This window comes from Zea mays, chromosome 10, assembly GCF_902167145.1.
Source record: "Zea mays cultivar B73 chromosome 10, Zm-B73-REFERENCE-NAM-5.0, whole genome shotgun sequence".
Taxonomy (NCBI): domain Eukaryota; kingdom Viridiplantae; phylum Streptophyta; class Magnoliopsida; order Poales; family Poaceae; genus Zea; species Zea mays.
In genome coordinates, this window is record NC_050105.1 from 28110478 (window position 1) to 28134427 (window position 23950).

Consider the following 23950-nt stretch of genomic DNA (forward strand, 5'->3'; position numbering starts at 1 on the left):
AGATTATGCTATGTGGAGTAATTTGATGCGATTTCATCTAACCTCTCTCCACAAAAGATTATGGGATGTTGTTGAGTATGGTGTACAGGTACCATCCGTAGGGGATGAGGACTACGACACGGACGAAGTGGCCCAAATCGAGCACTTCAACTCTCAAGCCACAACCATTCTCCTTGCCTCTTTAAGCAAGGAAGAATACAACAAAGTACAAGGGTTGAAGAACGCCAAGGAGATTTGGGACCTACTCAAGACGGCGCATGAGGGTGATGAACTCACCAAGATCACCAAGCGGGAAACGATCGAGGGGGAGCTCGGTCGCTTCCGTCTTCGCCAAGGGGAGGAGCCACAAGACATGTACAACCGGCTCAAGACCTTGGTGAACCAAGTGCGCAACCTCGGGAGCACAAAATGGGATGACCACGAAGTGGTTAAGGTTATTCTGAGAGCCCTTATTTTCCTTAACCCTACTCAAGTACAATTAATTCGTGGCAATCCTAGATATACACAAATGACCCCCGAGGAAGTCATCGGGAATTTTGTTAGTTTTGAATGCATGATTAAGGGCTCCAAGAAGATCAACGAGCTTGATGAGCCCTCCACATCCGAGGCGCAACCCGTGGCCTTCAAGGCAACGGAGGAGAAGAAGGAGGAGTCTACACCAAGTAGACAACCAATTGACGCCTCCAAGCTCGACAACGAGGAGATGGCCCTAATCATCAAAAGCTTCCGGCAAATCCTCAAGCAACGGAAGGGGAAGGACTACAAATCCCGTTCCAAGAAGGTTTGCTACAAGTGTGGTAAGCCCGGTCACTTTATTGCTAAATGTCCATTATCAAGTGACAGTGACAGGGACAACGATAAGAAGGGCAAGAGGAAGGAGAAGAAGAAGTACTACAAGAAGAAGGGCGGCGATGCCCATGTTTGTCAGGAGTGGGACTCCGACGAAAGCTCAAGCGACTCCTCCGACGACGAGGACGCCGCCAACATCGCCGTCACCAAAGGCCTCCTCTTCCCCAACGTCGGCCACAAGTGCCTCATGGCCAAGGACGGCAAAAAGAAGGTAAAATCGAAGTCCTCCACTAAATATGAAACATCCAGTGATGAGGATGATAAAAATGAGGAGGATAACTTGCGTATTCTTTTTGCCAACCTTAACATGGAACAAAAAGAAAAATTAAATGAGCTAATTAGTGCTATCCATGAAAAGGATGATCTCTTGGACTCCCAAGAGGATTTCCTAATCAAGGAAAACAAGAAACATGTTAAGGTTAAAAATGCTTATGCTCTAGAAAGAGAAAAATGTGAAAAATTATCTAGTGAGCTAAGCACTTGCCATGAGATTTTAGACAACCTTAGAAATGAAAATGCTAATTTGTTGGCTAAGGTTGATTCTCATGTTTGCATTGATCCTAGAAATGATGATGTTGATTTGCTTGCTAGGATCGATGAATTGAATGCTTGCATCGCTAGCCTTAGAAATGAGAATGAGAAATTAATTGCTAAGGCTAAGGATTTTGATGTTTGCAATACTACTATTTCTGACCTTAGAACTAAGAATGATTTGTTGCATGCTAAGGTTATTGAATTAAAGTCTTGCAAACCCTCTACATCTACTATTGAGCATGTGTCCATTTGCACTAGATGTAGAGATATTAATGTTGATGCTATCCATGATCACCTTGCCTTAATTAAAAAACAAAATGATCACATAGCACAACTTAATGCTAAAATTAGAGAGCATGACTTAGAAAATGAAAAATTTAAGTTGGCTAGAAGCATGCTCTATAATGGGAGACGCCCGGGCATTAAGGACGGCATTGGCTTTCAAAGGGGAGACAATGTCAAAATTAATGCCCCTCCTAAGAACTTGTCTAACTTTGTTAAGGGCAAGGCTCCCATGCCTCAGGATAACGAGGGTTACATTTTGTACCCTGCCGGGTATCCTGAGAATAAGATTAAGAAAATTCATTCTAGGAAGTCTCACTCTGGCCCTAACCATGCTTTTATGTATAAGGGTGAGACATCTAGCTCTAGGCAACCAACCCGTGCCAAATTGCCTAGAAAGAAAACTCCTAATGCATCAAATGATCATGCCATTTCATTTAAAACTTTTGATGCATCTTATGTTTTAACTAACAAATCCGGCAAGGTAGTTGCCAAATATGTTGGGGGCAAGCACAAGGGCTCCAAGACTTGTGTTTGGGTACCCAAAGTTCTTGTGTCTAATGCCAAAGGACCCAAAACCATTTGGGTACCTAAAGTCAAGAACTAAACTTGTTTTGTAGGTTTATGCATCCGGGGGCTCAAGTTGGATACTCGACAGCGGGTGCACAAACCACATGACTGGGGAGAAAAAGATGTTCTCCTCATATGAGAAAAACCAAGATCCCCAACGAGCTATCACATTCGGGGATGGAAATCAAGGTTTGGTCAAAGGTCTTGGTAAAATTGCTATATCTCCTGACCATTCCATTTCCAATGTTTTTCTTGTTGATTCCTTAGATTACAACTTGCTTTCTGTATCTCAATTATGTCAAATGGGCTACAACTGTCTATTCACTGATGTTGGTGTCACTGTCTTTAGAAGAAGTGATGATTCGATAGCATTTAAGGGAGTGTTAGAGGGTCAGCTATACTTGGTAGATTTTGATAGAGCTGAACTCGACACTTGCTTAATTGCTAAGACTAACATGGGTTGGCTCTGGCACCGCCGACTAGCCCATGTTGGGATGAAGAATCTTCACAAGCTTCTAAAGGGAGAACACATTTTAGGACTAACCAATGTTCATTTTGAGAAAGACAGGATTTGTAGCGCATGCCAGGCAGGAAAGCAAGTTGGCACTCATCATCCGCATAAGAACATAATGACTACTGACAGGCCACTAGAGCTCCTACACATGGATCTATTCGGCCCGATTGCTTACATAAGCATCGGCGGGAGTAAGTACTGTCTAGTTATTGTGGATGATTATTCTCGCTTCACTTGGGTATTCTTTTTACAGGAAAAATCTCAAACCCAAGATACCTTAAAAGGATTCTTAAGACGGGCTCAAAATGAGTTTGGCTTGAGGATCAAGAAAATAAGAAGCGACAACGGAACGGAGTTCAAGAACTCTCAAATTGAAGGCTTCTTTGAGGAGGAGGGCATCAAGCATGAGTTCTCTTCTCCCTACACACCTCAACAAAATGGTGTAGTAGAGAGGAAGAATCGAACTCTATTGGACATGGCAAGAACCATGCTTGATGAGTACAAGACACCGGACCGGTTTTGGGCCGAAGCGGTCAACACCGCCTGCTACGCCATCAACCGGTTATATCTTCACCGAATCCTCAAGAAGACATCCTACGAACTCCTAACCGGTAAAAAGCCCAACATTTCATACTTTAGAGTTTTTGGTAGCAAATGCTTTATTCTTGTTAAAAGAGGTAGAAAATCTAAATTTGCACCTAAAACTGTAGAAGGCTTTTTACTAGGATATGACTCAAACACAAGGGCATATAGAGTTTTTAACAAGTCCACTGGACTAGTTGAAGTCTCTTGTGACGTTGTGTTTGATGAAACTAACGGCTCTCAAGGAGAGCAAGTTGATCTTGATGAGATAGGTGAAGAACAGGCTCCATGCATAACGCTAAGGAACATGTCCATTGGGGATGTGTGTCCTAAGGAATCCGAAGAGCCTCCACATACACAAGATCAACCATCCTCCTCCACGCAAGCATCTCCACCAACTCAAAATGAGGATGAAGCTCAAGTTGATGAAGGACAAAATCAAGAAGACGAGCCACCTCAAGATGATAGCAATGATCAAGGGGGAGATACAAATGATCAAGAAAAGGAGGATGAGGAAGAACCAAGACCGCCACACCCAAGAGTCCACCAAGCAATTCAACGAGATCACCCCGTCGACACCATCCTCGGCGATATTCATAAGGGGGTAACTACTAGATCTCGGGTTGCACATTTTTGCGAACATTACTCTTTTGTTTCCTCTATTGAGCCACACAGGATAGAGGAAGCTCTCCAAGATTCGGATTGGGTGGTGGCAATGCAAGAGGAGCTCAACAATTTCACGAGGAATGAGGTATGGCATTTAGTTCCACGTCCTAACCAAAATGTTGTAGGAACCAAATGGGTCTTCCGCAACAAGCAAGATGAGCATGGTGTGGTGACAAGGAACAAAGCTCGACTCGTGGCCAAAGGGTATTCACAAGTCGAAGGTTTGGATTTCGGTGAAACCTATGCACCCGTAGCTAGGCTTGAGTCAATTCGCATATTATTGGCCTATGCTACTTACCATGGCTTTAAGCTCTATCAAATGGACGTGAAAAGTGCCTTCCTCAATGGACCAATCAAGGAAGAGGTCTATGTTGAGCAACCTCCCGGCTTTGAAGACAGTAAGTATCCTAATCATGTCTATAAGCTCTCTAAGGCGCTTTATGGGCTCAAGCAAGCCCCAAGAGCATGGTATGAATGCCTTAGAGATTTCCTTATTGCTAATGGCTTCAAAGTCGGCAAGGCCGATCCTACACTCTTCACTAAAACTCTTGAAAATGACTTGTTTGTATGCCAAATTTATGTTGATGATATTATATTTGGGTCTACTAACGAGTCTACATGTGAAGAGTTTAGTAGGATCATGACACAGAAATTCGAGATGTCGATGATGGGGGAGTTGAAGTATTTTCTAGGATTCCAAGTCAAGCAACTCCAAGAGGGCACCTTCATCAGCCAAACGAAGTACACTCAAGACATTCTAACCAAGTTTGGGATGAAGGATGCCAAGCCCATCAAGACACCCATGGGAACTAATGGGCATCTCGACCTCGACACGGGAGGTAAGTCCGTGGATCAAAAGGTATATCGGTCGATGATTGGTTCATTGCTTTATTTATGTGCATCTCGACCGGACATTATGCTTTCCGTTTGCATGTGTGCAAGATTCCAATCCGACCCTAAGGAATCACACCTTACGGCCGTAAAACGAATCTTGAGATATTTGGCTTATACTCCTAAGTTTGGGCTTTGGTACCCTAGGGGATCCACATTTGATTTAATTGGTTATTCGGATGCCGATTGGGCAGGGTGCAAAATCAATAGGAAGAGCACATCGGGGACTTGCCAGTTCTTGGGAAGATCCTTGGTGTCTTGGGCTTCAAAGAAGCAAAATTCGGTCGCTCTTTCCACTGCCGAAGCCGAGTACATTGCCGCAGGACATTGTTGCGCGCAATTGCTTTGGATGAGGCAAACCCTGCGGGACTACGGTTACAAATTAACCAAAGTCCCTTTGCTATGTGATAATGAGAGTGCAATCAAAATGGCCGACAATCCCGTCGAGCATAGCCGCACTAAGCACATAGCCATTCGGTATCATTTTCTTAGGGATCACCAACAAAAGGGGGATATCGAGATTTCTTACATTAATACTAAAGATCAATTAGCCGATATCTTTACCAAGCCACTTGATGAACAATCTTTTACCAGACTTAGGCATGAGCTCAATATTCTTGATTCCAGAAATTTCTTTTGCTAAGCTTGCACACATAGCTCTTTTGAATACCTTTGATCATATCTCTTTTATATGCTATGACTAATGTGCTTTCAAGTTTATTTCAAACCAAGTCATAGGTATATTGAAAGGGAATTGGAGTCTTCGGCGAAGACAAAGGCTTCCACTCCGTAACTCATACTTCGCCATCACTCCGAGCAACTCTCTCGTCTTTGGGGGAGAAATGAGCATCAAGGAAAAGGACTTCATCCTTGGGGGAGAGAGTAAAAGCTCAAACGCAAAAGGACTTTGTCTTTGGTATAATCTTAACTCACTTATTTATGACCAAAGGGGAAGATTGCACCAGGCGGGCTCTAATGATTCCGTTTTTGGCGATTCATGCCAAAAAGGGGGAGAAATGAGCCCAAAGCAAAAGGACCGCACCACCACCAATTTCAAAAACTTAAGTGTTGAATATTTTTCAATTGATATCCTATTGTGTTCAAAAGGGGGAGAAAGTAGTATTTCAAAATGACATATCAAAAACCCTCTTGAACACTAAGAGGAGGATCTCATTTAGGGGGAGTTTTGTTTAGTTAAAAGAAAAAGCATTTGAAACAGGGGGAGAAAATTTCAAATCTTGAAAATGCTTCTCAAAATCTTATTCATTTGCCTTTGACTATTTGCAAAAGAACTTTGAAAAGGATTTACAAAAGAGTTTGCAAAAACAAAACATGTGGTGCAAGCGTGGTCCAAAATGTTATATAAGAAACAATCCATGCATATCTTGCAAGAATTTATATTGGCTAAATTCCAAGCAACCTTTGCACTTACATTATGCAAACTAGTTCAATTATGCACTTCTATATTTGCTTTGGTTTGTGTTGGCATCAATCACCAAAAAGGGGGAGATTGAAAGGGAATTAGGCTTACACCCAGTCCCTAATTAATTTTGGTGGTTGAATCGCCCAACACAAACAATTGGACTAACTAGTTTGCTCTAGATTATATGTTCTACAGGTGCCAAAGGTTCATCTATATCTATACTAAATCGACTGTCCGGAATACCGTAGATTATTCCGGACAGGAGAAGCTTTTTGGAAAAACAGGCCAAGCGCGGACCGTCCGGGCCCTTGCGGCGGACCGTCCGCGACACGAGGATGTCACTCGGCCAGAACCAATGCAAAAATCCAAGTCTGTGCTATGGACTGTCCGGAGGAAAAACAGACCGTCCGAGCCCTTGAGCGGACCGTCCGGCCTCTGGCGCGGACCGTCCGGTAGGTGAGAAACCAAAAAACCCGAAGGTAACGGGTTCGGAAAAATGAATTATAGCGGCCTCGCGGACCGTCCGGACCAGGCGGGCGGACCGTCCGCGACTGGCTCTGTCTGACATCTGACGTCGCATTAAATGCAATATAGCCGTTGATATAGCCGTTACTGCTGACCGTTGCATTTTCAGCCGTTGATCTACAGGGGCGGACCGTCCGCACCAGGAGGGCGGACCGTCCGCGCTCGGCAGAAAGGCCCAACGGCTAGGAAGTGGTTGGTGGCTATAAATACAACCCCAACCACCTCCATTCACATCATCCAAGCATTCCAACCTTCAACATTCAATACAAGAGCTAGCAATCCATTCCAAGACACATTCAAAGCCTCCATCTCTCCAAGTTTCACAATTGAGAAAAGAGATCATTAGTGATTAGTAGCTTGAGAGAGAAAGTGATCCGTGTGTTATTTGTCGCTCTTGTTGCTTGGCTTTTTAATCGTGCTTTCTTGATTCTTTCATTGCGATTAAACTCACTTGTAATTGAGGCAAGAGACACCAATCTTGTGGTGATCCTTGTAGGAACTTTGTGTTCCAAGTGATTGAGAAAAGAAAGCTCACTCGATCCGTGGATCGTTTGAGAGAGGGAAGGGTTGAAAGAGACCCGGCCTTTGTGGCCTCCTCAACGGGGAGTAGGTTTGCGAGAACCGAACCTCGGTAAAACAAATCCGCGTGTCTCACTTACTTATTCGCTTGCGATTTGTTTTGCACCTTCTCTCGCGGACTCATTTATTATTACTAACCTCGGCTTGTAGTTGTGATTATTTTTGTAAATTTCAGTTTCGCCCTATTCACCCCCCCCCTCTAGGCGACTATCAGCCCGCCGATCCTCGTGGTAGTCGACGTCGTCGTAACGAACTGCTTCCCACATGTGGCGAACCTGGAGTCGTACCCTCATCACCGCGGCCCACTCGACGTAGTTGGTCTTGGTGAGGGTAGGCCACCCACCACCAGGACCGATGTCCCTGACAATGGCCTGGGCCATGCGGCGACCATGGTACCGATCCGGGGAGGGAGAACCGCGCCGCCTGTAGAGGCCGCAATCTCTGTCGACTCGGTCGCCGCCGCCGGGAGCACCGCCGGCGCGTCTACGCCCGTCTGGGCTGCCGCCGCGTGCGCCCCTGCCTGGAGCGCCGTCAGCGCGTCGGCGCCTATCCGGGCTGCCACCACGCGCGCCCCCATGGGGATGCGCGGCTGCCCACTATGCCGCCTGCTCTCGCGCTGCTTCCCTCGCCAGCCTGAGCTCTTCGTCGGTGTTGTCGTCGACAGAAGCAGAGCTGCCAGCTCTACTGCCGCGCAGAACCTCGAGCTCTGTTGCCGCCGCACGTGCAGCATCCGCCGCCTCCGCTGCTTCTACTTCCGCTCTCGCCACTGCCAGTTCCGCCACCGCCAACCGTGCTGCCCTCGCCGCTGTCGCTGTAGCCGCTGCTGCTGCTCGCTCGCGTTCTTGTGCCGTGGCGACCTCGGCCTCCTGCTGGCGCCGCGCACTCGAAGTGGCCGAGCGTATGGACATGGTGGGCTAGTGAGGGGTCGCTGCGTGTGGAAGAGGCTGTCTCAGACGAAAGGTTGCTCGTCTGAGCAGGGGAGGAAGGAACAGTTGGAGCTCTTGCTGTCGACTGAGTGTGGGGAGAGGCACGGGAAGGAGATGAGCACGAGATGTTAGGCTGCAGGATAGTTTGGCTCTGATACCAATTGTAAGTAGAGGGACTCTAACTCTCATCAAAAGGATGACACTATGAGTTGGAGCAATTTTTCTGTTTATTTCCTCAAACACTACACATGCCATACCCATCTAAGGGTTGGAGACCCCTATTTATAGCCCTAGAGGCTGCACTACCACACCCTTCTCACACACACTACACAACAGGATTGTCCTCTAGATGCTAAAGAGACTACAGAGGACAGTCAAAAGCGACTGTTGTCCTTGAAAGGGAAATAGGCTTTAAACCTTTTCCTAAATGATTTTGGTGGTTGAATGTCCAACACAAATAATTGGGCTAATTAGTTTGCTCTAGATTACATGTTCTACAGGTGCCAAAGATTCAACTCAAAACCAATAAAAAGAACAAGACAAGGTTCAAAAGAAAGGAGCAAAGAGAAACCGAAGTGCTCCCTGGTATGGCGCACCGGACTGTCCGGTGTGCCACCGGACAGTGTCCGGTGCACCACCGGACCGTGTCCGGTGCACCAGGGAGGATTGCCTTCAAACTCTTCACCTTCGGGTTTCTCAGGCGCAGCCCACTATAATTCACCGGACTGTCCGGTGCACCACCGGACAGTGTCCGGTGCTCCAGAGTGAAGCGGCTCCGAACTGGCCAGCTTCGGGAAAGTGGGAGGTCGCTCCGCTAAAATTCACCGGACTGTCCGGTGTACACCGGACTGTCCGGTGTGCCAGCGGAGCAACGGTCATCTGCGCGCAACGGTCGACTCTGCAAAGTGTACAGTTGAATTCAGAGTGTCAGAGCAGAAGTCAGAGGGGCACCGGACTGTCCGGTGCTGCACCGGACTGTCCGGTGCTGCACCGGACTGTCCGGTGCCACATGAGGACAAAGCCTCCAACGGTCGACCAGCTCAAATCTCAACGGATAGGATGACGTGGCTGGCGCACCGGACATGTCCGGTGTGCACCGGACTGTCCGGTGCGCCCATCGCCAGCAGCTTCTCCAACGGCTACAAAATTGGATGGTGGCTATAAATACCACCCCAACCGGCCACTTCAAGGTGTGGGAGTCCAAGCAACATTCCAAGTCATCTAGTTGACATACTCAAGCCCTCCCAACCACATATATTCATTGATCCATCCTATACACAAGATTTAATCCGCTACAACCAACACAAGTGCCACAAAAGAGAGAGCAAGCAATTGAGAGCTACTCAATTGAGTTTAGCCCTAGCGCCTTGTGAGATTCATTGAGAGATAGTGTGTGCTACATCTTTGTGTTCATTTGTGCGTGGAGTGTTGACTCCCATCGAACTTCCTCCAAAGTTTTGGAGGCTTGTAAAAGCTAGCAAGAGACACCAAAGAGTGTGGTGGTCCTTGTGGGATCGAGAGTGATCCTTGAGAAGAAGAAGAGCTCGCCGATCCTTGTGTGATCGGGGGAGAGAGGGAAAGGGTTGAAAAAGACCCGTCCTTAAGTGGACTCCTCAACGGGGACTAGGTCTTCGAGGGCCGAACCTCGGTAAAACAAATCACCCGTGTCCATTGTGTTTCTTGCTTGTGATTTGTTTGTTTTCCCTTGCTATAAGTTTTCTTGCACCATTATTTGCTAATATCATTTGGTGTTGCTTCAAGTTAAAATTCCCTTTTAGTGAAGCAACTCTTCGCAAGAAAGAACTTGACTTAGTGCTCTTCTCATCTAAGACTTCTTGCTTTGTTATTCCATAACTTATTACTTGTATTGATTTATCTCTCCCGCATTATTTAGCAATACTCTTTTCAAGCAAGAACTTAGTTTGTATACTCCTATATTTATATCTTGTTCTAACCACTAATCAAGGGATCTAGTTGGGGGATAAAGTTTTAATTTTCAGGTTTCGCCTATCCACCCCCCCTCTAGGCGACTTTCAATTGGTATCAGAGCTAGGCACTTCATCTTGAGTCTAACAACGCGAAGTGATGGCTCGGAGAAGATCCCAAAAGAACAAGAAGACCCAGGAGAACACAACTCGGAAGGAGGTAACTCTTAAGATTTTACTTGATGATTGTTCTAACTATGATTCATGGTCTACTAGTGTGTTAAAAGCTTTTAGAACCATAGATCCACGATTAGAACAAATTATAGACAAGAGTATTTTTTCCTCTAATTTCAATGAAAAAATTAATTCCGAGGAGGATCAAAGATGTTATCAATTAAACTATCTAGCTTTTGACATCTTGACTAATTCTCTTAGTAAAGAAGATTATCGTGCCTTCATATCAAATTATGACGAATCAATCCATGATGCGCATGATATTTGGACTAGAATTAGAAGCAAATTTGATGAGTCCTATTATGATAGTCCATTTTGTGCTTCTACTTCCTTTGGTACTTGTGATACTAACCCTTGCAAGGAGGAAGAGGAAAATGAACGATGGAGACCAAACGATGAATCCACCTCTCCAAAAGGTTTGTCTTTCCATTTTGATTCCCACATGTGTTGTGTGGCTAATGAAAATGATAGCAGAAGCACAAATGAGGATGAGGAGGAAGAAAGGAGCTTTGTACAACTCTACGCTCGCCTAAGCCAAGAAGATAAGGCGGTCATGCTCAAACTTCTAGAAAGAGCGAGAGAGCAAAGCGAAGCTCGTCAAAGGCTAGAAGATATTCTCTCCATGAAAATGCTACACTTTGACGAGTTGACTAAAGAACATGAGGAGCTAAAGTGCTCTCATGTTGATTTGGTTCAAAGGTATGAAACTATTTCAATTGAGCAAGATAACGCTTTACGTTGTATCGCTCAATCAGTAAATAGGAATACCTTGCTTAAGGACCAAGTAGAAATGCTAAAAGTTGAAAATCTAGCTTTTCAAGGAAAATATGATATGCTCCTATGCTTTCATGAAAATCTTATGGATGATCATATCATATTAAACATTGCTCATGAGGTTGTGATAGAAAACTTAAAATTCCAACAACCTCACTCTTGCACATGTGTTCATATTGATACTATATTACCATGTGCTAATGCTTGTTGTCCGTCGACAAGCAAATCTTCTTTTGAGCTAGAACTTGCAGAAACAAATGATGATACATATCAAAAGCTCAAAGAAGAAAATGAGAGGCTAAGGATGAGCTTGACACAACTTAAAGGGAAGTGTATTGCTCAACCTTCTCAAGATAACCGTGACCACATGGTGAAGAAGCTTGAGACGGGAACAACCGAAGCATGCACTAACTCCCTTGAAGAAAATGTCAAGGACTTGAAGGTTGTCAAGAAGAGGAAACAAAAGAAGAAAATCAATACCTCTTCCAAAAGCCTCAACCGTGCCTCCATACAAGGTAACATCCAAGGTAATAATCAAGCCACACTTCACACTAAGAAAAATAAGAAGTATAGTGAATGCTTTGAAGAGGGTCACTTGATTAGGTCATGTCCCTACATTAAAAATGGCTTGATTATTAACAAGGATGATAGACTTTGTTTTAAATGCTCAAAGAAGGGACACTTAGTTAAATCTTGTCCCTATTTAAAACAAAAAGGCATGATGTTAGAAAAGAAAGTTTTTACTAACCATGTAGCAAGCAACAAACAAGGAAAGAAGAAATCTTTAAAACTTGGAAAACGTCTATGCTACACATGCCGGAAGAAGGGACATCAATGCGAAGATTGTCCCATTGGTAAAAATCCCACTCCTAACTTGTCATTTGATTCATATATAACTAGGCAACCCAAGATTGTAACTTGTGCTAGAAAGGTAACGAGTTTACCAAGCGCTAGCACAAAGGACACTTGGGTTCCTAGATCTTTGTTTACTAACCTTAACGGACCCATCAAGCGATGGGTACCAAAATGTGCTTGACAAGCTTTGTAGGAGAAGGAGATGGTATGAAGCCTTGGGGTGCTTGAGGGAGTTAATTCAATTCTTATCAACTCAAGCTATCAATCTTCAAATGATCTACATATTCAAGATTGACCCAAGGTTACTTCAATTTATTGTATCCAAAACCCATATCATCTCGGGGAAGATATTGATGTTGTAGGAATTGAAGAATCATCATGTGCGGAAAATCAAGGCCTACAACATGGAGGACTGTCAAAGGATGGTAACACTTATGCTTTTAAGTACAAGTATCTTAAATTATCATTTCTTATGTGTCTTGTGTAGTCACATAGAAAAAGGAAGCACTTAAGATGTTTTTAAATTTATGTCACCATTCTTTAAAGAAATTCCTCCCATATGGTAGATTGCATATTCTTCATTATGACAATCTACATGCTTTAAAATTGTTGCTATTTCCCATGGCAAGGTTTACACTAATTATTCTATTATTGCCTTGTTCTAGATATAGAGAGATATTTCATATTCTTAAAAGAATAAAGTGTCATGTAAGGAATTCAAATACTTAGGACACTTATAAAAGGAAAATTCTCTCTATAGCTAGAAAAGTGAGACTAATGTTTTTATCTAAGTAATTTAAGTAGTCTCACTTATAGGAATAAATTTCTCTTTGGGGATGCGTAATTTATCATGTCAAGAAAAATCAATCCAATAATTTATGTTGTATGTTTTATTGCTTAAATTGGATATGATTCTTCTTCATTTATCGCTCTCCATGTTATGGATTAGATTTATTCCCATAGTATCAAGAATTTAACCATGCTTGTTTTATGAATTAAAACTTAGCATACTTATTGGAATAATCTAGTTCATATTATAAAGTTTCCATGCTTTAGTAATCCACTTTTCATTCCTTATCAAAATGATTACAAAAAGGGAAACTAGTGCTTGTGCTGCTTTTAACATTTCTCTTGAGTCTACTTAAGAAAATCTACAAGAGAGTAAGTGCAAGGTTAAAGCCACAAGCCTCAAGGGGTACTCTTCACCAAAAAGGAAGAAAGGTAAAAGCAAAGATATGGGAACTCATCTCTTTAATATAGTTCCTTTCAATGGTTATTCTCTCTAAATTATCATTCTTGAAGAATAGATTATTTGGAGTACTAAATTTGTCTTGATGTGCATTCAATCACATTCTCATAAATGCACTTATCCATTAGAATCTATTTCATACCTTTGCTATAAATGTTCTCATATTGACTTGCTTTTAAGTAATAATTAATAAAATTCAATATGAAGAAGCAAAATCCTATGTTTGACCAAATAGTTAAAAAGTGCATATTCCTTTTTAGTAATAAGCACAAATGTTAAGGTTTTTACTTCTTGTCTGTGTAACTTGTGGATGATGAATCATGTATGTTAATTATCTAAAATAATCATCTTTCATCATATACTCCCTTGCGCTATTAACATCTCTCTTGAGTATTTTCAATAAGCTTGGAAGGAAAAAGAGACAACTACAAAGGGAGGACACTCAAATGAAAAAGGAAGAACATCAAGGACAATAACACCTACTTGGACAATAAGGTCTTCACAACAATCGATGGTGTGGTTGTAAGCATTCCAAATCCTTTTCATTATGGAATTACCAGGCTTAAGTTGATTATCGCAAATTTTATAAGCCTCGATCAAGGTGTGTAATGGGTCTCCCTTTGTGTCTTTAAAGGTGAATGCATCAAAATCAATTCTTTCAATTTCTTGATGCATATCTTTAGGGGAGTTCATTCTTATATTTTGTTTATGTTGAGACTATTGCTTTATCTTAGTAATTTCATATAGTCTCTTGCATGAGAATAGTGTTTCTCATGAGGTATGCTACTTCACATCAATCCATCTTGTTAAAATAATGTTGCTTTTATCAAGGATTGTTGCTCTCATTACTAAAGTAGCATGCTTATTGGATTCTCCTATTTTAAGCTTAATTCCTATATGTTACTCTCTTGATCGCATCCATTGTTTGTTTGATCATAGAATAACATCAAATGACACTTAGTGCCTCATATTCTTTCCAATCGATACCTCTCTTGATATGCACTAAGTTAAAAGGAGAATTCATGATTCATTTATACAATTTGTGATCCACTTAATATATGTTAACCATGACTTAGAAAAGGATCACTAGTTGTAAGAACTCTCTCTTGTGCAAAATATTTTCACACATTGTCATTGAGCATAGGTCTTAAGCAAACAAGACTAAGGACAAAAGCACAATGAAGAGAGCGTCTACAAGTAAAGGTACAAAACAGGTAAAACTTATTCCTATCATTTACATATGTACCTAAAATCTTCCTCTTATATACACTCTTTGCACATCTTGTATAAAAGGAAGAGAAAGCATGTTCTTTGCATTTATCCCTGCTTCATACCTAGTTTAACCTCTTAAAATTTCACTCATGCATTATTGCATCTTTGCTAAAACTAGATGAAGTGGTTCTATTGTCAAAGAGCTTAAAGCTTAACCTTGTAACGAGGATAAGCTACCTTTGTTCCAAAGGTGGATGATCCTTAAGTCTCTTTGAAATCTTTAAAGGAAAATGCTTAAAATGTTTGCAACATGCTTTCATTAGTGCATAAACTGTCTTGAGCATCACACATATACTATGACACAATGCACTTCACTTTCTCTATGATATAGACTTGTTCTCATTAACCTAATTATGTGCACTTGGCATTTAAGGCCAAAATATGTATTCCTCTCAAGGCACATATTTAGGGGGAGAAATCTATATTATATAGAACTATGATCATGCTTAATTGACATATCTCTTGATCATATCTCTTTCATTTTGGTACAAATGCATATATCCTATTATTCCCGTACCATGACTACGACTAATATGTTTCCAAGTATATTACTATGCTGAGTCGTAAATTGAAAGGGAAATGGAGTCTTCGGCGAAGACAAGGCTTCCACTCAACTCTATTGGTATTATCTACCCTTCGCCATCACTCCATACTATCTCTCCACATTGGTATAATCTTTCACTCATATATTATTTACCAAAGGGGAAGACAACTTATAGAATGGGCTCTGATGACTCCGTTTTTGGCGATTCATGCCAAAGGGGGAGAGAGCATTAGCCCAAAGCAAAAGGACCGCACCACCACCCTAATTTTAAAATGAGTTCAATTGAAAATTTCAAATTGGTATCTTATTGTGTTCAAAAGGGGGAGAAAGTAGTATTTCAAAAATCAATATCTTAAAACCCTCTTGAACTCTAAGAGGAGGATTTAATCTAGGGGGAGTTTTGTTTAGTCAAAGGAAAAGCATTTGAAACAGGGGGAGAAATTTCCAAATCTTATGATTCATTTACCTTTGATTATTTACAAAAGACTTTGAAAAAGAATTTCCAAAACATTTGCAAAAACAAAACTTGAGGTGCAAGCATGGTCCAAAATGTCAAAAACAAAGAAAAGCATCCATGCATATTTTATGAAATAAATATTGGTTTAATTCCAAGCAATCTTTGCACCTATCCTATGCAAACTAGTTCAATTATTCTCTTATATATTTGCTTTGGTTTGTGTTGGCATCAATCACCAAAAAGGGGGAGATTGAAAGGGAAATAGGCTTTAAACCTTTTCCTAAATGATTTTGGTGGTTGAATGTCCAACACAAACAATTGGACTAATTAGTTTGCTCTAGATTACATGTTCTACAGGTGTCAAAGATTCAACTCAAAACCAATAAAAAGAACAAGACAAGGTTCAAAAGAAAGGAGCAAAGAGAAACCGAAGTGCTCCCTGGTATGGCGCACCGGACTGTCCGGTGCACCAGGGAGGATTGCCTTCAAACTCTTCACCTTCGGGTTTCTCAGGCGCAGCCCACTATAATTCACCGGACTGTCCGGTGCACCACCGGACAGTGTCCGGTGCTCCAGAGTGAAGCGGCTCCGAACTGGCCAGCTTCAGGAAAGTGGGAGGTCGCTCCGCTAAAATTCACCGGACTGTCCGGTGTACACCGGACTGTCCGGTGTGCCAGCGGAGCAACGATCATCTGCGCGCAACGGTCGACTCTGCAAAGTGTACAGTTGAATTCAGAGTGTCAGAGCAGAAGTCAGAGGGGCACCGGACTGTCCGGTGCCACATGAGGACAAAGCCTCCAACGGTCGACCAGATCAAATCTCAACGGATAGGATGACGTGGCTGGCGCACCGGACATGTCCGGTGTGCACCGGACTGTCCGGTGCGCCCATCGCCAGCAGCTTCTCCAACGGCTACAAAATTGGATGGTGGCTATAAATACCACCCCAACCGGCCACTTCAAGGTGTGGGAGTCCAAGCAACATTCCAAGTCATCTAGTTGACATACTCAAGCCCTCCCAACCACATATATTCATTGATCCATCCTATACACAAGATTTAGTCCGCTACAACCAACACAAGTGCCACAAAAGAGAGAGCAAGCAATTGAGAGCTACTCAATTGAGTTTAGCCCTAGCGCCTTGTGAGATTCATTAAGAGATAGTGTGTGCTACATCTTTGTGTTCATTTGTGCGTTGAGTGTTGACTCCCATCGAACTTCCTCCAAAGTTTTGGAGGCTTGTAAAAGCTAGCAAGAGACACCAAAGAGTGTGGTGGTCCTTGTGGGATCGAGAGTGATCCTTGAGAAGAAGAAGAGCTCGCCGATCCTTGTGTGATCGGGGGAGAGAGGGAAAGGGTTGAAAAAGACCCGTCCTTAAGTGGACTCCTCAACGGGGACTAGGCCTTCGAGGGCCGAACCTCGGTAAAACAAATCACCCGTGTCCATTGTGTTTCTTGCTTGTGATTTGTTTGTTTTCCCTTGCTATAAGTTTTCTTGCACCATTATTTGCTAATATCATTTGGTGTTGCTTCAAGTTAAAATTCCCTTTTAGTGAAGCAACTCTTCGCAAGAAAGAACTTGACTTAGTGCTCTTCTCATCTAAGACTTCTTGCTTTGTTATTCCATAACTTATTACTTGTATTGATTTATCTCTCCCGCATTATTTAGCAATACTCTTTTCAAGCAAGAACTTAGTTTGTATACTCCTATATTTATATCTTGTTCTAACCACTAATCAAGGGATCTAGTTGGGGGATAAAGTTTTAATTTTCAGGTTTCGCCTATCCACCCCCCCTCTAGGCGACTTTCAGTCCTCTAGATACTAAAGCGACTTCAGAGGACAGTCAAAAAGCGACTGCTGTCCTCTAGATGCTAAAGAGACTACAGAGGACAGTCAAGCTGTCCTCTAGATGCTAAAGGACTACAGAGGACAGTCAAAAGCGACTGCTGTCTTCTAGATGTTCAAGACTTATTCCATCACGGTACGCCGTGTTGTGGGACCCTATGCCCGCAGCGCTAGGCCCAAGTGTCATAACTGTAGTCACGCTTACCCCAACGTGTCCATGACGTTCTACACGAGCAGTGCGCACGATGGTAGCAGTAGCTAAAACAATAGGTATTGCGTCATCATTTTTCATAGAGATGAAGCCTTGTCGTCATCGAGCAACGAAGTGGGGTCAGTGGAACTACCAGATTGACTTCTTTGCAACCTTTCAACAAGCCAAGGACTTGCACGGTTCACCATTCTTTATGGAGGTCTTTATCATAGCAGCTTGGCAAATCTGGAAGCAAAGAAACAATTTTATCTTTGACAGGGGACGACCATCTTTCCTTGGCTGGAAAAAGAATTCCGCGCCGAAGCTCTTCTGCAAGCTAACCGCTTTTCTGAAGAGAAATCAACTCTTTTCTCCTCGCTTATAAATTCCTATAGATAGCAGATAGTTCTTTTCCCTGTGCTTTAGTTAGTTTACTTCTGGTTTGTCTTGGGAGCGACTGTTCATGCTCTTTGTCCGCTTTCTTCTTTATATTAATAAATATCTACCACAGCAGAAGCTTCCCCTCCTGTACATTTTTTTTAAAAAGCAACGAAGTGGGGGCTGTAAAGGTGCTGAAGGAGACAACGTTACATGGGGACGGGCAGCGTGGATGTTGGGCAATGAGCAGTGCTAAAGGATCAATGGGGAAGAGGTGCAATGGTTTAAAGACGGCCGAGCCATTACGCTGACCATGTCGTGGGGTGGACCAATGAGTTAGGTGGGGCCTCCGAATATAAAAGAAAACGATTTAATCCTATGAACAGTGGATGTGGTTAATATTTTGAAAATTTTTGATGGAACAAATTTTAAAAATCTGGGATGGGAGGAAATTTTGGATTGAATTAGGGAATCTATAGATCTTTATAAATCTATTCGCCTCCTATATCTTTTTGTGTAAGGATTCCAGGTTTTTGACACTGAATAATTGCTTAGCTAAATCTAGTTGACCTAGTTGCTTGCAGGTGCAAGTTGGCAAGTAGTGTAATCTGTCAGTCAAGAATAGTTCTCAACAACCTTCATCAAGTTCCAGTCTTAACGACCGAGCAACGACTGCGACAGTTCAGCTAATTGACAGCCTTGCATTGCTTCTCATAGGCTTATCTTCGCCAACTGGGCGAAATGTCAGCTTTTGACTTATTTATATGACTTGCCTTCTCATTTCCCCTAGCCTTCCACTGCAAACTCACATTCATCACACACTCTCGTCGCTGGACAGCGTTCATCCACCAATTCAACGTTTGCGCCATCTCAGCCTTCTGTCGTTTCCATCATGGCTTGAAGCTGCAGATAAGGTATGGTTTCTCCTCGGTCCTCACACGTTCGTCAAGTCCTGCAAGCAGCAGATGAGACCCCACGTCCGAGTCCAGCAGCAGTTCTGCTTGGATACTTGAGATTCATGTCACCAAATCAACTCGGCTTAATATCCGATTTCATCTGTGCAGAGAAAGCTATGATATGTGTTTGCTCGTTTTCTGAACATGTGTGTTTTTTACTCTGTTTCTCCAATTATTTCTTTTTTTAGAAAGGACGGTAAAAGCTTTGCCGCAAATTTTATTGGATGAAAGAAAGGAAAATAAACTGTACAAGGAATTACAGAGGAACAACCACAATCACGCGTCACGCCCCACTCTACTGAACAACTCAAAAGGCCTAAACAAAAGAAGTCAGGCGTGCGCTCCATAATTATTTCACTGCAGTATTTAGGAGAATATCTGTTGACCTTTTGGATTCAACATCTGAGATTCCAAATTAAAGTAGCAAATAATGTTGACTGACAGTCTGACAGAGGAGGAAATCTTTGTGAAGATTTGTTAACCAGACTGATTGTAACTGTATAATTCGTTTCTTAGAATTAAATTCTATAGAGGAAAATCTAGGATTCTTAACACAGGAAATCATCTTTGGTTGTATGTGGTAGTGGTTCCCATGACATATGGTTGTGAACAGAACATCGTAGGCAAGTGTAGTGATTGAAAAGACTGGACATTTAGCTAAGTTTAGATCAAGCAGTATACTTAGCTTTCTGGTTTCTCTGGAATTGGAAAGCCCAAAGCAGCAAGCTTACTCCATTTTAGTTTATTTGAGCCCAAGAAATAAACAAAAATCAATTTCAATTTCAGAACGTTGAATTCAATAAAATAGAAAACCAGGCATCCCACTCTTTTCGTTCAAGTACAGAGATCCTTCTACTTAGGTACCCTGTAAAGACATTCTATTATCATATTCCCTGGATGGATGATGCCTGTACCCGATACTCTGAGCTTTTGTATGGTCTTATTTGAGAGACAACCATGCATAGTTTGCGAACTCCAAATCAAAAATCTTTTCCCATTTTTTACGCTATTGATAACTTCAAAATCTCTGTCCTCGCAAATGTGTCTCTTGTGGGTTCCTCTATGTCTCTCTTTTAGCTCTATCATGCTGTGCTTAGTGACTGACGGCTTGATGTGCTAGTTATACATATTCATGACGAGTTTTGTTTCTTCTATGTGTAGGTGGATTTGGAGTTCTGAACGGCTCAGTCAATCATTGAACAAAGGGTAAGAATAGCGCCACTTCTTTGCCTATGTTAGGGTATCGAGCGAAACATACCTTCATACCAGTGCTTCTAAGGGGGTGTTTGGTTTCTAGGGACTAATATTTAGTCCCTTCATTTTATTCCTTTTTAGTGTATAAATTGCTAAATATAGAAACTAAAATAAAGTTTTAGTTTCTATATTTGGTAATTTTGGAACTAAAATAGAATAAAATCTAGGGACTAAACATTAGTCCCTAGAAACCAAACACCCCCTAATATATGTGTTCCTATCTCATAAGAACATTACCTGTCTGCCTACTTGAATATATAGTGAACGTTGAATTATCTGGTAGGAGAAATAGATAACATGCTAAAAATGGAAACGAGAGCAATAAGTGACCGTTTGATTTCTAGGGACTAATTTTTAGTCCCTCCATTTTAATCTCTTTTAGTCCTACCCAAACACAGAGACTAAAAGGGACTAAAATAGAGGGACTAAAAATTAGTCTCTTTTAGTCCCTGTGTTTGGCAATTTAGGGACTAAAAGGGATTAAAATAAAGGGACTAAAAATTAGTCCCTAGAACCCAAACAGGTCCTTGAAAGAATTTATCTTTAGACCTGTATGCCTTGTTCACAGGTATTTTCACCTACCTAAGTTTTAAAATCACATGCAGAAGGGAGTGAAATAACTGAAGGCCAGAAGAATGGCAGAAGGTTTGATACTAGTTGTGCTTCAAAAAATCGCAACCACCTTAGGAGGAGCTGCATTGAGTGTAATTAAGTCAAAATTAGGGAAAGGAGCCAACATTTTACTTGAAGCAGAGAACAGCATGAAAGAAATTGAGAGTGAGTTCGAAATAATGCAAGCATACATAAGTCAAGCAGACCCGTACAGTGAAAGTAACAAAATTCTGAAACCATGGTTGAAGAATGTAAGAAAAATAGCTTCTGAAGTCGAGGACATCATTGATGAATATGCCTTTCTACTTGGAAAACTGGACAACGCAGGATACTTGGCGAAGAAGTTCCACCATTCGAGATACATCACTGCATGGAGTGACATTTCTTCTCAGTTGAAGCAAGTGCAAGCACGCCTACAAAATTTGACAGTTCTGAAAGACAGATATGGCATCACAGTAGTTGGACCTGGTGGTGGATCATCAAGCCATAATAACAGTCGTAAGAATTACCTGTCTGAATCTTCCTACCTGAATGATGATGGTGATGGTGTAATGGTAGGCAACGAAGATGAAGTAAAGAAGTTGACAGAATGCATAGATGGTGCTGGTGCAGATCGTGCAGTTATCTCCATCTGGGGAATGGGCGGTTCAGGAAAAACAATCCTTGCAAGGGGCATCTATAGAAAACGAGAAGTTAGAAAGAACTTCCAGTGCTGTGCCTGGATAACAGTATCACTGAATTATCAAGTCGAAGACCTTTTGAACAAGCTCATAAAGGAACTCCACATCCAAGATGTGCCTGATGCAACTGACAGTACACATTTGGTTGCTAGGATCCAGAATCATCTCAAGGACAAGAGGTACCTTGTTGTTTTGGATGACATGTGGAACAGGGAGTCTTGGTTATTCTTTGATCGAGTATTTGTCAAGAATCTTTATGGAAGTAGAGTCATCGTTACCACTCGAACAGAAGCTGTTGCGTCAATAGCTGAGCTGAACCATACTATAAGAATTGGCCTTCTTTCACAGGGGGAGTCATGGAAGCTCTTCGGCAGAAAGGCATTCTCAAAGATAGGCAAGGAAGAACCGACCTGCCCTCAGGGCCTTGTTCAATGGGCAAACAAAATCCTCGAGAGATGCCAAGGTCTGCCACTTGCTATTGTAGCCATAGGGAGCCTTCTGTCATACAGAGAAATGGAGGAACAAGAGTGGAGACTCTTCTACAATCAACTTAATTGGCAACTGACAAATAACCCAGAACTCAACTTCGTATCGAGCGTCCTAAAGCTAAGCTTGAATGATCTTCCAAGCCACTTGAGGAATTGCTTCCTGTACTGTGGCTTGTTCCCCAAAGACTATCAAATACGTCGGAAGTGTCTAATCAGACTGTGGGTAGCTGAAGGTTTTGTGGAAGACCGGGGAACAGAGATTACACTGGAAGAAGTGGCCGAGGAGTACCTCAAGGAACTCACACGGCGTTCACTGTTTCAAGTGATGGAAAGGAATGAATTTTCACGGCCAAGAAGATTCCAGGTGCACGATCTTGTTAGAGAGATGACACTGGCCATATCAAGAAATGAGAGGTTTGGTCATGTAAGTGACCAGCCAGATGTAACAGACATTGGCGATGTAGGAAAACGTGTATCAGTGCACAGTGGGGGCCAAATCTATCAGCCAGGTCCGTCTTCGCAGCATCTGCGTTCATTTTTGTTGTTTGACAAACACGTGCCGCTTTCATGGATCAGCATCGCTTCATCGGACTTCAAACTGTTAAGAGTCCTGTGCCTCAGGTACTCCCTCCTTGAGGACATTCCAGATGCCATGACTTGTTTGTTCAATCTGCACCATCTAGACTGCTCTCGTACTAAAGTAAGGAAGGTACCAAGATCAGTGGCAAGGCTGAAGAAACTAGAGACATTGCATCTCAGGTTCGCCCGTGTGAGGGAGTTGCCGTCTGAAATAACAATGCTCACAAACCTCCGCCACTTGTCTGTGAGTGACGACTTGTATGGCACATCAATTTGTGGTACTATCCGCAGTCTCAAGCACCTGCAAACTCTTCGAGAGGTGAAAGTCAACAAAGATTTGGCTAAAAGTCTTGGTTACCTGACACAACTAAGAAGCTTAGGAATTACTGGAGTCATACAAAGCCACAATGCAGATCTTTGGGCTTCTATCAGGAAGATGACTGTCCTTAACAAACTAGCCGTCGCAACTCCTGGCGAGAGTAACGAAGTGCTTAGTTTTGAAGAGCTGAGGCCGCTCAAGAACCTGGAGAAGTTCTACTTGACCGGCAAGTTGGCAGAAGGGAAGCTTTTTCCAGTATCTAATGGTTTTCAGAAACTTAAGGTCCTAACAATGCGCTGGTCTAAGCTAACACACGACCCCCTAAGTTCCTTATGTCAAATGGAAAATCTCGTCTACCTTAATCTTTACTGTGCATACGATGGGGAATGCTTGATCTTCTCTTCTGGGTGGTTTCCAAAGCTCAAGCAACTCTACCTAGGCAAGCTTGAGAGACTGAGGTCAATTCAAATAAGTGATGGCGCCATTGAAAATTTAACATACCTGGAACTTCATGAGCTGTGGAATCTAAAAAGTGTCCCTGAAGGCCTTGTATACCTTAGGTCTCTTCAGCACTTGTATGCACGAAAGATGCCTGCAGATTTCGTGGAGGAACTGGAGGGAAGTTGCCAGGGCTTTGTTCGGCACATTGCCAACATTGAATGTATGTGACAACAAGCTCTCCTGTCCTTGTAATGATTATATATCTTTAGTTTCTTTAGTGGTTCCTTGATTTCCAGTGAATTGTCATGTAAGCGGGTTGTTATATTTTGGGCATCTATATTTTTTGTTGTGTTATGTGTGACAAAGAAAACTGTATAGTAGCATGCATATTTTGTTGAATAATTTTCTTGGTTGTGATGAGAGGTAGTGACAACATGTGGAGTCATGCATGAATGAAAAACTAACACGTAATGAGTGAGGATAAGTGTAATGCTTATTTTTTAGGTGTAATGGCCTAATACTCCTATTTGTTTTGCAACCGTCCCAAACAGGTTTTT

The 23950-nt window shown here is 42.4% G+C and overlaps 1 protein-coding gene across 3 annotated transcripts; it reads left to right on the top strand.

Annotated features, from left to right (window-relative positions):
- Positions 1–18648: 18648 nt before the first annotated feature.
- LOC103640983 (disease resistance protein RPM1) lies at positions 18649–23927 on the top strand. 3 transcript variants are annotated; one of them, XM_008664412.3, is made up of 3 exons: positions 18649–18978; positions 20182–20226; positions 20880–23927. In XM_008664412.3, the coding sequence occupies exon 3, from the start codon at positions 20910–20912 to the stop codon at positions 23619–23621; it is 2712 nt and encodes a 903-aa protein (XP_008662634.1). In that variant the 5' UTR covers positions 18649–18978; positions 20182–20226; positions 20880–20909; the 3' UTR covers positions 23622–23927. The 3 variants fall into 3 exon arrangements, with proteins under 3 accessions (XP_008662634.1, XP_008662635.1, XP_020401447.1); XM_008664413.3 differs by having other exon boundaries at positions 18799–18978; positions 20843–23927; XM_020545858.2 differs by having other exon boundaries at positions 18799–18978; positions 20883–23927.
- The last annotated feature ends 23 nt before the right edge of the window (positions 23928–23950 follow it).

Bases quoted from the DNA above. Each gene is read 5' to 3' on its own strand.
- LOC103640983 (XM_008664412.3), top strand. From the start codon at position 20,910: ATGGCAGAAGGTTTGATACTAGTTGTGCTTCAAAAAATCGCAACCACC.